We start from the raw sequence: 18,440 nt of genomic DNA, 5'->3' as shown, positions 1-18,440 counted from the left end.
GATGCAGGAACGAATGGTCAGTATATGTTACTTCACGAAAAATATTGAAAGAAATTTTATTTGTTTCTATAGTAAACGTCAAGTCAAGGAAATTTAATTGACAGGCCTCATTTTCAAATTCGATAGTGAAAGAAATTTTCTCATTAAGATCATTGAATAGATTAAAGATACGATCAACACCATCAGCGGCTCCTTTGTAGATGATTAGAATATCATCAACGTATCTGGAATAAGAGAGAATGCCTAGTGACGCAGCTTGAAAAGAATTTAAAAAAAAATTCTTCTAGGGAGTTGATGAAAATATCAGCAAGGATACCAGCTAACGGATTTCCCATAGCGAGACCATCCATTAAAATGTCCATTAAATTCGAAATAGTTGTACTTGACTACGGCTGAGATGAGATTCGTGAAGTCTGTGATTTGTTCATCCGAAATATCTTTTTTGAACCGACGTAAATTTTTGTCTACAATTGTAAGCGTTTCCTGCACGGGGACGTCAGTATAAAGATTTTTGATATCGAAAGAAACTAACTTGGTGTCTGAACTGCATTCTAAATCTTTTATTTTTTGACTAAGGTGTGACTGTTTGGGACGGAAAAATTGTTCACAAAACGAATGATTTTCTCAGAGTTCCATGTAGAAATTTGGCCAGATCATGGTATGCACTAATCGTGCTATTAGATATCGGGCCTATCGGATGATTGGGTTTGTGGGTTTTAAATTAGGACCGAAGTTTTAGGGGCTGGGGGTTCATGTTAATGAGCATTTTCTTCTGAAACGGTTTGAGTAGGAAATTTGCGCTTTTTATGTCTGTCCTGACCTCTTTTTGTAAAACTGGAGTCGAATCCTCCTGAAGTTTCGTAATATTATTTTCGTCAAAGAAATCTAAGGTTTTGGAAATATATTCAGAGTTATAAGCAATAACTAAAGAGCACCTTTTGTCTGACTTAGTAATTAGGGCTTCTGCTTCTTTAAGTTTATTATTAATGGAAACGACCAATTTTCTATCATTACGCGTAACGTTATAAACAGAGGCTGTACTTTTCATGAAAATGTTAGCTACGTCACAAGCAATACAAGTCTGACAAGCATTATCGATTTTTTTACTATCGAGACCAACTTTAAGATCTACAAGCACTTTTTCAATCACATTTCTATCTGAGAAGTTGGGCGAGACATTATACTTCAGCCATTTTTCCAGCAGGACAGTTTCATTTTGTGTAAAAATAATGTTAGTTTTGTTCAGATTTCTTTTGTAAAAAGTGTGACTGCTTTTTTAAAATGTACTCTGCGTACACTTTTCGCTAGGAAACAGACAGAAAAGCTTGCCGAGTTTCTTTTAAGGGGATACGGAATCACCTATCCCCGCAATGTTAATATATGCCTACTATAGGGAACATTTTCTCACAAACTACTGGAGACAGAGAGGTAAAAATTTTACTGTATGTGCATTAATATGTTACAACAATACTGAAACAACAGTTTATTGTCAAAGTATTTTCTTACAGAGATATTGTACATTTATTTTTAAGTAAATTTTTTCCATCGCTTTTTACTAGACTATCACCCCTAAGTCTTTTGTAAATCAAGCAATTAAAAAATCGTTGTTTCAGTATGTAATAGGGACCTATGTCACTACGTCATAAAAATTTCAGACTTCTAGGTTGACCAGTACCTGAGATAATGTTCCTAGATGAAGTAAAAAGTAAACTTACGGGAAACGGAGAAAGAAGATTAAAACATTCCTGATCCGTAGCTAATACCCCCTTCACAGTCTTCATAATCATCTTCAAGTCTTCTTTTGGCACCCCTCTGCACCTGTCTTGCTTTTTTCACTAATGTCTTGATTATATTATCAGCATGCCTTAGTCTGTGCTGATCTAAAAAGAACATAGCACGTACCGTACGGGAACCAACACACATACCCAACTTTTGAAGGACCTGGCATTTAGTTATATTTCCAAGATTGAAGGTTGCCACAGCATCATACACACCAAAATGTAGTGTATTAATTCCGACAAACACTGTTTTTGGGAGACGATGCCATATCACACTATTCAAGCACTCGTTGGGGTTCTGCGTTTTTCCATGAAGACATTTCATCAGAAGACTTCTGTCAGCCAGATCTCTGAAAATGGGCTTTATTTCTGCCATGATGGCTGATGGTAGACTGTGGTGGTGAATGTATTTCTCTCCTGTTGTTAGTCCCCTATTGTATTTACACCAGCTGTTTTCACCTTTGGGGCACAAACCATGTTGTGGATGCTCATCCGTGGATGCGGTGTGGAAATATAAAGCCCATATAGCTCTCCTCATTTCTTCAAGATTGCCTGTATTTTGCCTGATTGCAAGGCCATAGCAGTTCTGAATGTGGTCTATTATGGAATCAGTCAATCTTCCTCTGCCATCCAAGGTTTTCCCATCATCTAGTTTTTTCCCTTTCATAACTGATTTTAACCTTCTCAGCCTGGCACCCATTCTCTTCTGCACATGTCCTATACATTCAAGTTTGCTTATATTTACACTGTTCCCATATGGTTTGCTTTCCAAAACTTCTTTGAATGCTTTAGAGTCACCATCTCCCAGATATTTGACATAGCGAACATTATACCACTGTGAAGAGCGATGAAAAATTTTCTTCACCCCAGCAACCTCCATGCCACCACTACTACCATAATAATTAGCAATACAGTCATCACTGTGTTCATTTTTCAGCCTGCCTGTGCACCTACAGTATTTAGACATTATTGCAACATCAATAACCTTGCCAGTATCAACACTAGTTGCTGTTACAATACCATTGTTGGAGGTGTGGCCCCTTTTCTGCCACGTGCCATCAAACGCCACTGTGAGGTCACGACTGCCGTCATTTTCTTCCACTGCTTCTTCCACAGCAACCTGCATTGACTTCTGTGCTACATCTTCAACTGCAGATCCTAGTACATAATTGTAAGCTTCAAACTTTGAAGGTGCACTTGGAAGATTTAGAACACCACATAGCATATCACCAGCTGCTTTGCCCTTACCAATTGCTCGCAATCCATAAACTAACCTAATATTTACACTATAAAGTTCAGTTTTCTTGTATCCATTATTTACAGTTACTGAAACCGAACTTGGAAACTTACAGCTGTATTTACAAACACTGCATATTAAATTAAACTGGGCAGCCAGGCCAACATGGGATTCTACTTTCAGAGAAACGTTTCCATGACATTTTTTGCAGCACAAACTGTTTTCAAGAGCTTCACACAATATATTCGTATCAATGAGTTCAAAAACTTCATTCCCTCTATCAAGTAAATTATATTTCTCTTCCAAATCTCTTAGTTTTTTATGAGAAGCACTGTTTTCATTTGGTGTAAGTTCGTTCGGCAAATCAGTAATAAGTGGATTCACATTTTCCAACAGTGATGATGATGAACTGCTTTGCTTTGCTAATGAATCATTATTTCTTTTCTTTTGCCAGTTCACACGCTTTTTAAATACTTTTGCTTTAGCTCTAGGCATTTTCACTGCGAAAAATGAAGCACTAAATACGAAATAACTCAACAACAACCACTTTCTTATATCACACTGTTTACAAAACAGTCCCGCCACAAAGTCAAAGGGTAACTTGAGGAAACCAGAGAGAAACATTTTCGGGCAACTAGTGTATAAATAGTCGCTGGAAACCGGGATATTTGAATTCATGTCACTTTAAAGGTACTGCCAAAAAGTTCATAGTCAGCCACGAGAGACGTGTATAACTAAAGCGCAATACCCGATCTCACAAATATATAAAAATAAAATAGTTATAATTGTAGTAGAGCTATGTATGATACGTCATTTTAAAGAGGAAACATGGCAGAATATAATACGCCAATAAAAAAAAATTCGGTTTTTTAACCCAAAATCCGATTCCGTATCCCCTTAATGCTTCTGTATTATACCTAGTTTACAAGTTTCTAAATGTTCATTAAGTATCGTCCAGAGATCGTCAATATTGAAATTGTAATTAATATGAAAAATATTTGTCAGTTCTAAGTACAGGTAATAAGCTTCTTCGTTAAGAAGATCTTTCTTGGCATATAGCCTTTTAATTCTATCAGATATCAGATTTTTCATGAAAGGTCTAAAGGATTGCTGTAGTGTATCACAAGGTACTTAATTGAAGAGTGAAAGCTATGCACCAAAAAACATAAAGAATAAAGAATCATTAAAATACTTGATTTTTTATTTTTATTTCCTAATAAAAAACTGAACATAATGTCCAAAATCTTTAAGGCGGAACAGAGTTCGCCAGGTCAGCTAGTATAGAATAAACAGGAAGTTAAGTGAGAAAAAAAATTATGACCCGTTCAAGAAAAAAACTCTGATTCCGAACTAGCAGCACAATCCCACACTGAGGTAGTTTTCCACGAGATAATTAGTAGTCAAATAAGCGGTTGTGCAGGGATCTGGTGCAGCTGCAATGTTTAAGGTTCTAGTAGGTCATTATTGTGGGGTGACACTTGTGTGCGGCGACAAAGTGATACGGTGAAAGGTTTATTTTATTACTGTTTGACTACACAATAATTTAGCTCATACAGTGTTACTTTATTTAACCATTATTTAATTAAAATGAAATTAAAATATAATTGTCTTTTTACGTCTTTACCTTGGTAACATAAAGACAACTATTCTTTGCATGTGCATGCTTGCTCATATGAAGAAAAGTGCACCAGCTCAAGAGTTATGGCATATGGTTTGGTGTTGGCTACATGAGCCCAATCTCGTAAAGCAGCCAATCTTATATACGGCGTAGTTGTAGTGTTGCCAGATCTGTGAATACCACCTGCAGTGCACATGTTTGGAATTAATTACCCTGGTATACAGGCTAATGACTTTAATCTACAGGTTTGAATGTGAGTTTACTCTTTAATCATTTTGAATAATTCTGTTTGAATGTTAATTCCTTATTCTAAAAAAACTCTACATTTCAATTCTTACTTTGACAACTTTTTATTGTTACCTCCATAATAGTCGGCTAGCACATTATTAAAGAAACACTGATAAGTCGCTTTAACATATCAACTGGCAGCGTCCATTTTTTGTGCTCATTCCTTCATTGTCAGTTATCAGTTCACTGGCAACTGTTCGAACACTCGGATCGTGCGTGAATGAACTAGTTTTCGTAATTCAGAACAATGAGTAGTAGCAGTGAAATGAAGAGACGATATCTTAGTTCGTTCTGTGAAGAATGATTGCAAGACGGAAATTATAAACAGTAGTTAGAATAAAAGTTGATAGTGATGAGTTTGTGTAAGAGCAAAATATGCAGTATCTAATTTACTGTTAAATATGACGGCATGAAGGCCGTGTTTACTACCAGAAAGACGCAAAGCGAATATTATCACACAAAAGAAAAATTATTCTCTTCTCAAATTCTTGTCAAAACAATTTTCTGCAGAAGACGACAAAATTACTACAGCGAAGTTACCTTTGACTTATCATGGTGCAAAACACCACAATTCTTAGTTATCAAGATTGTGATAATAAGTTATACCCACATGTTTTCAGCCTCTTTTGTAATGAAGGAAGTAACACACAGCCGAACTAAAAGTGAGACATTACTAAAATAATGTGCTTCTGTCTTACGCTAAATAGAAGCTATTAAGCGAATTAAAACAAAATGTACCGTTTTCATTAGGCTCAAACGTTTCAAATAAGGGCTATAAAAACATTACCCGATAGTTGTAATGTACTTCTCCGAAGGTAAGAGGAAATTTAACGAAATTATTGATCTCTATGAAGATGTAAAGGAATCTGCAGATCCCGTTTCAAATAAATTAAAGTCTGTTTTATTGGAAAATGGTTTAACACTGAACACTGTCGTTTTTTTATTCAACTTACAACACTTTAGTTATTTCCTGAAAACATAATTCTGTCTTTACTGGATTAAAAGAAGAGAACAAAAACTTATTTAAAGCTTATCGTTGTTCTCATATACTAATAATTCTGTTAAATTTCGATCCAAGCTTATAAAATATGCCGTAGGAAGTCTAATTCTTTAAATATATTCAGATTTTTCTTCATCATCAAAACATTCTGAGTAAGTAAAAACATTTTGCGAGTTTGCTCAGCTTGACTCTAGTGAAATATTGTGAAACACTGTTGTGCAATGGTTCTCTCTGCCTCAGCTGTGGAGCGTCTTGCTAAGATGAGGCAAGTTTTAAAGATATATTATGTAGCCCTGAACGAAGAAAAAACACACCCCCTAAACTGGAAATTTGTTAGTTCATAACAAGGCGAAATAAATGAATACTCACTAATACTACCAGGGCATTTTTGTATTTTTTAAAAGTAGCTGTAACTGTCTAATGCAATTAGACTTTTCGATAAAGGGGACACACTTTTTACAAATGTTCACAAGTTTATGTTAGAAGTGAAGAAACGAATATAATGTCATAAGGAGGATAAGTTCTATGGATTTGAAGTTAATATGTTTTTAGATCACCTTACAGAAGAAGAAAAGGATAGTATATTTTAGCAATGGAGTTTACAACGGGTTATTAAATTATCTTAATAAATGGTACCACTTTAGTGTGAATGACAATTAGTATAAAATTTTGTCTGTGCTACATTTATGTCAACCAAAACCATTTTCATTTAATGACTTCTTCAAAGTGAAAAAGAAATTGATAATTAGTTTCGATGGAAACGAACTTTAGCATGAGTTTTATGTTTTGAAATCGATAGTATCAAATCTTGATAGGAAAGATAATAACTGTTGTAAAATGTGAAGTGAGTTTTTCTAAAAATCAGATGCACCAAATATGTTCAAAATAATGCAGCATATTCTCGCAATACCTATAAGTAATGCGTACAATGAATGAGTGTTTAGTGTAATGGATGTACTATGGTGGGTTGCTAGAAACAATATCCGTTTTAACTTGTGAAAGCCGATATGTATGTTCAGATAAACTTCAGAAAGACATGTGAAGGTTTCTGCAGTGTGGTCCTAAAAGACAAAACTCTTATGAATACAGCGAGATCCTCACAAAATACGAAGAATAAGCTACACATTTATGACTGTAGTTTTTTGCCGCTATTATTTTTATTTGGTTTGGTATATATTCGGTTAGTGGTAGTGGCAGCAGTACTAGGTGATTAGTAGTAGTAGTTAATTTTATTATGTTAGTAAAAATTGTGACTGTAATAATACACAAAAACCTGTTTAACAAATTCTGTTGCCAGTTACGCAAATGTCTGTGGCCCATTGGTCAGTCTTGAGGCCCACCTCAAGCTCAGCCTGTCAAATCTAAGTAGTTGCAGTGATGATTTTCTTTCAGAGTGACTGCAAATGGATGTGTTAAAATACATCTATATTTTGTTTTAAACTGTGCACAATTTCTTCATCTTTTTTATTGTTTACCTTCCGAGAAGTGAAGGATATTATATGAGGCCTTAATTTGTATTTTATTGTGATTTACTTTTCTCCTATGTGATAAAACATTTGTCATGTGTAATAATTAATGTACCTGCTCGTGCCTGCAGTAGTATTAGTTATTTCTGTGTTGATAGATTGATCTCTGCACACAATAAAGTCATTTTTTCTCTTCCATCCACACTTTTGCATTATCTCACTTTCTTAGGTTCATGGAGAGTACTGTAATAATATTTTAATAACTCACAGAGATTGGAGCATGTGTTGTCCAGTGGTACTTTGGACCAGATGGCTGCGAGGTGTGCCATAGGTAGTCCCGTGTGCTCGTACCCCAGTGCTGCTAGATGACAGAGCTAATTGCACCTGTAGTCACCTCTGAATTGTGAACTCAGGGAATGTGGTAAAGTCTCTCAATAATTCATTTTCTCTTTTACTAAATGCCTACCACTTTTATTATGTCTGTTTAATTTTATTACTAACTACTATCCGTTTCTACCACTGCATTAATTGATGAGTATATCAATGTTAATGTAAATACATCCATTTTGATTGGTACTTCCACATGTTACTATTTCTGTTATGCAACCAATGGTTTTTGATGTTTATTTACGTTATAATGATACATATTTCATACAAATATTTGAAAATAGCTTCACATCTGAAACTATGCAGTAGCGGAAGGAAGATAAAGGTATATTTTCATCCATCCAGTGACAGCTGGTCCGACAGAATGCTATCGTTTCGACAAAAAAAACCTCTTCCTAGGTATCAGACCACTGTCTTCATCTATGCTGTGTAACATTCTAGAGTAAGCACCTCTGTTCAATACTTTATTGCTGCCTCCCCCTGTACTGTATATGAGGGATCTTTCACTAATGAAATGGAACTATACCTACTTTGACTCTCTGACAATTTGACTGGTCCAGCCAATCAACTTCAGCAGCGAAGCACAGTCGATGTTAGTCACTGCTATAGATAGAAACATCACGACACTATTTTCGAATTTAATTCAATGTTTTGATACCTCCTGTGAAAGTGAATAGTGCTTTGTTGCTGTGTAGCACACTTTATTTACCACTTAAATCGGTAAGACTTCTCTGTGGAGCGAGGAGGTGATGTAATTATGGGTATTTGTGTCAAGCCCAGCACATCTTCTTCACTATTCGATAGCAGATGCGTCGAGTTCTGGTTCTGTGGCCTCTTCTGGATCTGTCTCATCTACAATGCTTTCTGGTTCTTGGGGTTCCTCCGGGTCTGTCACATCTTCAGCGGGTTCTGGTTCTTCTGTCTGCTGCAGTCCTGCTTCATTCCCACTTTCATCAGATTGGGGAGGTTTTGGATCTTCCGCGAGGGTTGTTCCAGGTGGGGGTGTCTGGACTTGCAAGGCATCTGGTTCAAGTTGGGGCCTTGGGCCACCCTGTTGGTGTGGTTTCTTCTTGATCACCACAGACATCTTCTTCTTCAAGAGCACCTGTGAAACAGAACAGATGTGGTCAACATCCGGAAGGAAATGTTAGTAGTGAAACATACAAGTCTATTTTATGGTTTAAATGGCTCTGAGCACTATGGGACTTAACTTCTGAGGTCATCACTCCCCTAGAACTTAGAACTACTTAAACCTAACTAACCTAAGGACATCACGCACATACCCGAGGCAGGATTCGAACCTGCGACCGTAGTGGTCGCGCGGTTCCAGACTGTAGTGCCTAGAACCGCTCGGCGACCCAGGCCGGCAGTCTATTTTATGCAAGGGATCTTTGAGTAAGAATCCATTGCAATTGAACCTGTTGTTGCGCTGAATTACAAACAGCACAAGCCTTACCTACCCGGTTAGTGGCAATACCATGACAGACCTACCTTACATTTCCAAATGTTTTTGGCAAAATTGTCCATGATAGTACCTTGATTCATTTTATGAGCAGAACTTGTTGACTTCGACATCTATACTCGTTAAGCCATTCAGTGGCGTGTGGCGGAGGTTTTTTTTTGCTATGACTATCATTTTCTCATTGCCTTGTTCCATTCATGAATGGCGCTCTGGGAGCATTAGGTCAGTAAGGATTATCGAACGTCGTTGTTGTGGTCATTCTGTTGAGTGTTTGTACAAGGAAGTAATATGTCGCCCAACTATTCTTGGAATGTACATTGTGGAGGTGCAGTTTTTATTATTTATAAATATTTATGTATAATTGACAATTCTGTGTTACTTTTTTGACTACCCTATACGTTTGCGATGTATACAACCTAACTTATGACAATGGCAATTTGTAACGGAGCACCGCGACAATACCAGTCCACACGCAAGCACTGCGATATCTGCGACAGTCCGACGACTTGGGTTCACTGACACTGATTAACCCGACTTGGGCCCGACCTGTTTTCATGTGTTTCCAGAACTTAAAGAACACGCTAGAGGACTTCACTTTGATAGTGATGAAGCAGTGCAAGCAGAGGTGAGAGAGTAAACTTTATATAGTGACGGTATCAACAAACTGGTCTCACATCAGGAGAAATGTGTTCAGCACAAGGATAATTATGCTGAGAAACAAATGCATAGACATGAAGAATAAAGATATAGAATATTAATAAAGTTTTTATTTAAAAATCTTTAATAGTTTTCACATTAAAAATATGGAGGCATTCGTTTTCCGAATACCCTCGTATAATATTATAACTCAAACAAAGTTCTCAAAGTGAGGCAGTAAAAGCAGTGGGTCTATACCTGTATATGCTTAATTGTTATGTGTTTTTGTTTTTATCTTCTTTTATTTGAAGTTAACACATACATTGACACGAAGAAAATCGAAACACCAAAAATACAGTTAATGTGGAGTAATGAAATTTCGGGAATACTTTTGTCTAAGTAACATATTTATGTGATTAACGTTCCAAGCTCACTATTTAAAGTAGACGTTAGAAAAACCGTTGCATATGTGCAATGCTGGTACCTTAACAACTGGTGTAACCAGCAGAATGTTGAACACAAGAATGAAATGTGCACACATTGTGTTTTACAGGTGCAGAATGTCAGTTTGTGGGATGTTCCATGCGTGTTGAACTTGGTCAGTCAATATAGAGATGGTCAATGTTGTGTGTGTACGATGCAGCAGTTGTCGTTTGATGACGTCCCATATGTGTTCGTGTTCGACTGGAGTCAGATCTGCAAATCGAGCAGGCCAAGGCAACAACTGTGTAGAGCATGCTGGGTTACAATGGCAGCATGTGGACGAACCTTATCCTGTTAGAAAACACCTCCTAAAATACAGTTCATGAATAGCAGCACAACAGGTCGAATCACCAAACTGACATACAATTTTGCAGTCAGGATGCCTGGGATAACCACGAGAGTGCTGCTACTGTCATAGTAAATCGTATTCCAGGCGTAGATCCAGTGTGTCTAGTACACAGACAGGTTGGTTGCAGGCCATCAACTGACCCCCTTCTAACCATCACTGGCACTGAGGCAGAATCAACTTCCATGAGAAAACACAACCGACGTCCAACCGGCCCTCCAGTGAGCTCTCGGTTGACACCACTGAATCCAAAATGATGGTGCTTGTGACCAATGGAGTTCACTCTGCAGGGTGTCTGGCTTGCAGCTGTCCTTGAAGTACCCAATTTGTAACAGTTCGTTGTGTCACTGTGGTGCCAGCTGCTGCTTTAGCGCTGCTGCAGGTGGAGTACGATGCGCCAGAGGCATATGTCTTTCCTCCCGGTAGTGCCACGTGGTCGTCGGGAGCCGAGTCTTCTCGCAACCGTACGTTCCCACGACTATCGTCACCAGCAATCGTGTGCAGTGGCTGCATTCCTGCCAAGTCTTTCTGCAATATCTCAGAAGCAACATCTATTTTCTCGTACCCCTGTTACACGACCTCTTGAAGCTCAGTGAGGTGTGCCGGCCGGTGTGGCCGTGCGGTTGTAGGCGCTTCAGTCTGGAACCGTGTGACCGCTACGGTCGCAGGTTCGAATCCTGCCTCGGGCATGGATGTGTGTGATGTCCTTAGGTTAGTTAGGTTTAAGTAGTTATAAGTTCTAGGGGACTGATGACCACAGATGTTAAGTCCTATAGTGCTCAGAGCCATTTCAGTGAGGTGTTGATATCGGCGTCATTGTCGCTTTAAAGCCATTCTTCACTAATATCAACTCAAAGGTGACTAACGCTTACACTGTTTACAACGTATATTTAAAGCAAACCTGATTTGCATCCTCATAGTGGCGCTAAGAACGACACTCCTATGCGATTGGCCTGAAAACTGAACAGACATCATCTTTCAGATGTATAAACGTGCATCCCAATTGTCGTTTACGTCGCACAACTCCTTCTTGATTTTGCGACTTTTTTCGTCAGTGTATAATCTAATAACTCAAAATAGGCTGGTGGGGGTGTAACGGTACTTTGCGGGCAGGCGTGTCAATGACCATCATATTAATTAAAATCGGGGAAGATTTAAAAAGGGGAAAGTAACACGAAACTGCACAGTATTAAAAGAAGCAATATAATGAAAAGTAATAAAAAGCAAAGTAGCAAAGGCCAAGCGGGACAGAAAGACATAGGGGCGCGTTTGTTTTTTAATACACATAAAAGAACATGTAACACATTATTGAGCTCTCTACCTTCAGTTATCGCGATCGGGCTAGTGGATGAAAAAGTGGTACGCGACTGCGAAATTCGTTAAGGAGATTATTTAAAGACTCTTCAAGCACGTTTAAAATACATTACGTGTGACGAAGTGAACAGAGACGTTTATTGTCGGGTGAAGTGAAAATGAATCCGACAACATAATTCTAACTTTGTGTTAGCTGGGAAAAATACTCTTGGGAAACTATTATGGTTGTGGAACCCACGAAAGTTGTACTCAACGGAAAGCTATAGTTTACGTAATTCTGCATTTTATAAAATGGTGAAACGCGTGTTCGCGGAACATTAATAGAATCTTATCCTTGGACGGTTGCGGGGGTAACTGATACAAACAACGCGCCAGCATGAAAAATAGTTCGCTTATTAACTACCAGATATTAATTAACGGGGACCTAAAATACTAAAAAAGAAGGATAGGATCATCACCTCCAATCCCGATTCACATTTCATATTTAATTAGTAAAAAGAGAAGTGTTAACAAACAAACTACATTTCAATTATATCCACGATTTTGGCTTCATTACGTAGTCTTGACTACATGATAAACAATATCTGTGGAAGTTGTATCCAACGTATCGTCATAATATTTAGCCAACCAATATTGTGGGACACCAAAAATGTAAATGCATGAAACTGTTCTTACAGCGGATGTATAATGTGTGAGTGCGACGAACTATATTGAGGAACTGAACATCCATTACGTACTTGCATCTTTATCTGCGAAAATGGTCCTTGTCGGTACACCAACATAGAGTTCGAATAGCATCGCTGGAACATCGCAACCCATTCAGATTAATCGAACATCTAAAGACGCATAATGCTGGTACCACCAGGATGTGTGCTTTCTCCTTTCCCCCGTGGCAGTAATTGAATTAAGAGTCAGCGGGAAAATACATTTAAACCAATTGACAACCACTGAGCCAGCGTCACGAATTTTCAAACGTCCACTGCCATGTATGAAGGCGAGTGACACCACGAGTGCTAACGTCGATCGAGGGGTGTCGTCGTGATCGTGTTGAATGACATTGAGCGGTTACAGGAGCTAGTACTTTCTTCTGCCGAGCCCTTCAGTTGACTTCAGACTTAATTCGAGATGGCCAGATTTTCGCAGTAAATTATTTGTGGGAGAAGACGCCCACACGTGGAAGGAAAACGTAGGCCCAGTTGCTAGGGGTGCAGCAGGCAGGCAGCGGCAGCCGTAGCTGGAGCCGTCTGTATGAGCGCGAGTCGGCCTACCTTCATAGCCCGGGCTGCATCTTCACTGGACAAGTCCGGCGCATCGGCCTGAGCTGCAGCATCGTCCGCTGTCGCAGCGGTGGCGGCGACACAGTAGAGTAACGCCAAGGTGCCCAACAGCAGCAGTGCCTGAAAAAACACATTGCTGCAGTTTAACGTTAAGTTTGTTAAGTAACCGACGAGCACACTGGAGCTCCAAAGAAACTGGTATAGGCATGCGTATTCAAATACAGAAATATCTAAACAGGCAGAATACGGCGCTGGGGTCGGCAACGCCTATACAGGGTGTTACAAAAAGGTACGGCCAAACTTTCAGGAAACATTCCTCACACACAAATAAAGAAAAGATGTTATGTGGACGTGTGTCCGGAAACGCTTAATTTCCATGTTAGAGCTCATTGTAGTTTCGTCAGTATGTACTGTACTTCCTCGATTCACCGCCATGATTTCATACTGGATACTCTACCTGTGCTGCTAGAACATGTGCCTTTACAAGTACGACACAACATGTGGTTCTTGCACGTTGGAGCTCCTGCACATTTCAGTCGAAGTGTTCGTACGCTTCTCAACGACAGATTCGGTGACCGACGGATTGGTAGAGGCGGACCAATTCCGTGGCCTCCACGCTCTCCTGACCTCAACCCTCTTGACTTTCATTTATGGGGGCATTTGGAAGCTCTTGTCTACGCAACCCCGGTACCAAATGTAGAGACTCTTCGTGCTCGTATTGTGGACGGCTGTGATACAATACGCCATTCTCCAGGGCTGCATCAAGCGCATCAGGGATTCCATGCGACGGAGGTTAGATGCATGTATCCTCGCTAACGGAGGACATTTTGTACATTTCCTGTAACAAAGTGTTTGAAGTCACGCTGGTACGTTCTGTTGCTGTGTGTTTCCATTCCATGATTAATGTGATTTGAAGAGAAGTAATAAAATGAGCTCTAACGTGGAAAGTAAGCGTTTCCGGACACATGTCCACATAACATATTTTCTTTATTTGTGTGTGAGGAATGTTTCCTGAAAGTTTGGCCGTACCTTTTTGTAACACCCTTTATAAGACAGGTGTCTGGCGCAGTTGTTAGATCGGTTACTGTTGCTACAATGGCAGGTTGCAACAATACGTGTCAAGATAGATGTAACGGAACTTGAATAGCGTATTTGCCTCTATTGGTTACGGTAGAGAGATCGATCTTTCGGTCAGGTCTGTACATTTATATATAATATTGCATGAATAAAGGCTGGGCGAGTGTAAAGCTAGCGTTAAAAACGCACGCCGCGCGATTTGTTACAATTTGGTCGGTCATAATAATAATAACATGCTTTTGAAAACAATTAAAATATAACGGCGATACCTGTTTAGTGTTATTGGAAATAATATGTAGTAAATTAATGAGTAAGGTAGCCGATCCTATAAGAAGAGGTAAAATTGGGCATATTGATGTGTTTTGCTTTATCTCGACGAAGCCGATGATACGGCGTCATTTTTCGTTTACTCTTAGAAATAAACAAGTAAAGAAGTGCTAATTGTGCGTAGTGAAAAAATATAGGGGCGAGTTTTAAATAACTACGGTATACAATCAGAGTAACAAAAGGACATTTAGTTACACGAAATCGCGGATAGCGACGTGTGGTCATGAAATTGAGTACACCTACAGGGCCGTCAATTCCGGGATAAATCTATACGCATCTCTCGAGGGACGCGGTATTGAGACCGTTTTCTTTTTCTTTTTCTTTTTTTTTAAATTGTATCGCGGAGAGCGGGCTCTAATTTATGAAAAGGAGAAAACCTATATCATTATCACTGACTATTGGTGTCGAGCAACCAAAACTGTTCATCAAAGGGTTTCGACGAAACTTGGGAGTTAGGGTTCAGGCACTCGCATATACTCCACATCAGAGTGTGAATGAGTGGTGAATGCGAAATAAAACTGTGAACAAAGTTACGTTAAATAAAACAGAAGAAACAAGACAGTTTGGTCGTATCTGTTATTATTCGATAAACTGTAACATTTCTTATCGTTGTACGAAGCCTTTATAGACGATCGTTATGACAATTTGCTTCGAAGGGATCTCGTTACGAGTTAAGTTTTGGGGACCTGGTCAAGAGGGAGTAGTTCGTAGATCCTAACTACTGCAGCTATTCTGGAATCAGGTGCTACCGTGACCGTTGTGTGTCGTCAATGACTTAAGGTTACCATATCTCATGCTCTAAGATCGACGCGCCTTTCCACTTGGTATAACGGTGTCTCACGGTAACCACGACAACGCCGACGCCGAAGGCAGATACGGTAGAAAGTTATCAACATTTAAGTGAATATGAACGTGGTCTTATAGTCGGCACACAAGCGATGGCACACAGCGTCTACGAGGTAGTAATGAAGTGGGGATTTTCCCGTACGACCATTTCACGAGTGTACCGTGAATATCAGGAATCTGGTAAAACGTCAACTCTCCGAAATCGCTGCCGCCGGAAAAAGATCTTGCCAGAACCAGGCCAACGATGATTGAAGAGAATCGTTCAACGTGACAGAAGTGCAACCTTTCCGCAAATTTCTGCAGATTTCAATGCTGGGCCATCAACAAGTGTCAGCGTGCGAACCATTCGACGAAACATCATCGAAATAGGCTTTCGGAGCCGAAAACCCGCTCGTGTACCCTTGATGACTGCATGATACAAAGCTTTACGCCTCGCCAAGGCCCGTGAACAGCGACATTGGACTGTTGATGTCTTGAAACATGTTGCCTGGTCGAACGAGTCTCGTTTCAAATTGTATCTAGCGGATCGACGGGTATGGGTATGGAGAAAACCTCGTGGACCTTGCATGTCAGCAGTGGACTGTTCAAGCTGGTGGAGGCTGTGTAATGTTGTGGTGCGTGTGCAGTTGGAGTGATTGGACCCCTGATAGGTCTAGATACGACTACGTACACGTGACCTACACGTACGTGAGCATCCTGTCTGATCACCTGCATCCCTTCATGTACATTGTGCGTTCCGACGGACTTGGGCAATTCCAGCAGGACAATGCGACACCCCACACCTCCAGAATTACTCCAGAGTGGCTCCAGGAACACTCTTCTAAGATTAAACACTTCCGCTGGCCACCAAACTCCCCATACATGAACATTATTGAGAATATCTGGGATGCTGTTGAGAAGCGATCTCCACCCCTCGTACTCTTACGGATTTATGGACAGCGCTCCATGGTGTTAATTCCCTCGAGCACTATTTCAGATATAAGTCGGGTCCATTCACGTCGTGTTTCAGCACTTATGCATACTCGTGGGGCCCTAAACGATATTCGGCAGGTGTACCAGTTTCTTTGGCTCATCAGTGTAACATTTGTGGCCATGGAAGAATTGTCGTGGTGGAGCTCAGGCGACATACAATGTAACGATACGGCTCTGATGAACCGAGATGACCAATATTTGGTTTCCTTTTAGTATATTTTATGGTGTTTAGTTGTTAGTCTGGATGATTAGTTGATACTATGGAGTGTCCTCCTGCATTGTTCTGAAACGTGGACGCTGAAGAAGAAGGACAGAGCAAGGCTGGAGGCTTTCGAAATGTTGACATGGAGGATGATGGAAAGAATACGATGGATGGATAGAGTGGAAAACCGGTCAGATGTGAGCACGACTCACGCACTGAGGGTTTCGTACAAACTTAATTTGAATGGAGACGGTTCATCCATTCTGTAAATCGAGGATATCGATATTTTTGCCTGTTATCGACACTGATACTGGCAAGACATCGGTCCCAGTGATTCCACCACTTTCTAGGTCAACGGGAAGCATCCTATAGGTTTTGATGAGTGAGTTTGCGAGTATCCAAATATGTGTCATCAATGGCGTTCGTTATCTGTTTACTTCGCTGACTTAGAAGCATACAATTGTTACGCCGACAAGGGACCATAGACCATAGTATGTGACATAATTTTGAATTTGGTACGCCAAACTAGTCCAGAGAAAAAGGGTCTTAACAGACGAGCAGACAGATGGAGAAAGAAAATGACAAAAAATATTGTTTTCGCGGGATATAATTACAAACCAACAATTTTAGGATTTTTTTGCTTTACTTGAACTGTGAAACCTTGCTTCTTCTAAATTCCATAATTTTACATCAGTAGGAAGGACGCTACAAGTTTCAATGAGTGAGTATGCGAGTATCAAACACGTGACATAAATGGCGGTATCTGTTGATTGTATTGATTCAGAAGCTTAAAATTTTTGTACAATAAGGTACCATAGATTTTAGTATGTGACATAAATTTCCCGAGAAAAAGGGGTCCCGACAGACGGACAGTATGATAACAAATAACAAAAGAAACATTTTTGTGTGATATGGATTAACAATTTTCGGATTTTTTTCTTTTGTTTACAGTGTAAAACCTTGATTGTTGCCAAGTTTCGCGGTTCTAGGTCAACGGGAAGTCCTCTGTAGGTTTTGATGTCGAGTTTGCGAATATTAAAATATGTCTAATAAAAGAATACATTGTCCATTGTTGGCTGCATTATGCTTTATTAGAACCGTGCTGTTAGCTAGTTTCGGCCGTGAGGCATTATCAAGCACATTTACTATGTGATGTATTACATATTGTGCTCATCACATTCTTTTATGTCGCATACATAAAACTAGAGGCCGCATACGACATAGAAGAATGTGATGATCGTGACGTTATACATCACATAGCAAATGTGCTTGATAATGGCTCACGGGCGAAACTAGCTAATATACGATTTTAATAAAGCGCGATACAGCCTACAACGGACAATGTGTTCTTTTATAAGACATTTAGCGGCTGTGGATCCCCACGGAAGCAAACTCATCAAAATATGTGACACAAATGGCCATATCTTTTGACTGCATTGACTTCAGAAGCTTCACTTTTTTTACATCGCCAAGATACCGTAGACCTTATTATGGCCGGCCGGAGTGGCCGAGCGCTTCTAGGCGCTACATTCAGCAACCGCATGACCACTACGGCCGCAGGTTCGGATCCTGCCTCGGGCATGGATGTGTGTGATATCCTTAGGTTAGTTAGGTGATATATCTGCGTAAGCAGAAGAAACTAACGATCAAAGTTCGCAAACAATTTATTGGACTGTTCAATTAACCAAAACAAATTCTCCAAGTATAACACCAACACAAAACAC

General features: G+C 39.6%; 1 protein-coding gene across 1 annotated transcript in view; it reads right to left on the bottom strand.

Annotated features, from left to right (window-relative positions):
• Positions 1-7,834: 7,834 nt before the first annotated feature.
• LOC124552364 (protein TsetseEP-like) overlaps positions 7,835-18,440 on the bottom strand; it is a 30,945-nt gene continuing 20,339 nt past the window's right edge. The window contains exons 2-3 of the mRNA XM_047126630.1: positions 13,284-13,412; positions 7,835-8,879 (exon numbers count right to left, since the gene is read on the bottom strand). Coding sequence (XP_046982586.1) covers positions 8,568-8,879; positions 13,284-13,412 — 441 coding nt within the window. The 3' untranslated portion in view covers positions 7,835-8,567. The remainder of the gene's footprint in view (positions 8,880-13,283; positions 13,413-18,440) is intronic.

Source organism: Schistocerca americana, chromosome 10 (assembly GCF_021461395.2).
Source record: "Schistocerca americana isolate TAMUIC-IGC-003095 chromosome 10, iqSchAmer2.1, whole genome shotgun sequence".
NCBI lineage: Eukaryota > Metazoa > Arthropoda > Insecta > Orthoptera > Acrididae > Schistocerca > Schistocerca americana.
Note: the sequence above shows the minus strand (reverse complement) of the source record. Positions and strands in the feature narration are given on the sequence as shown.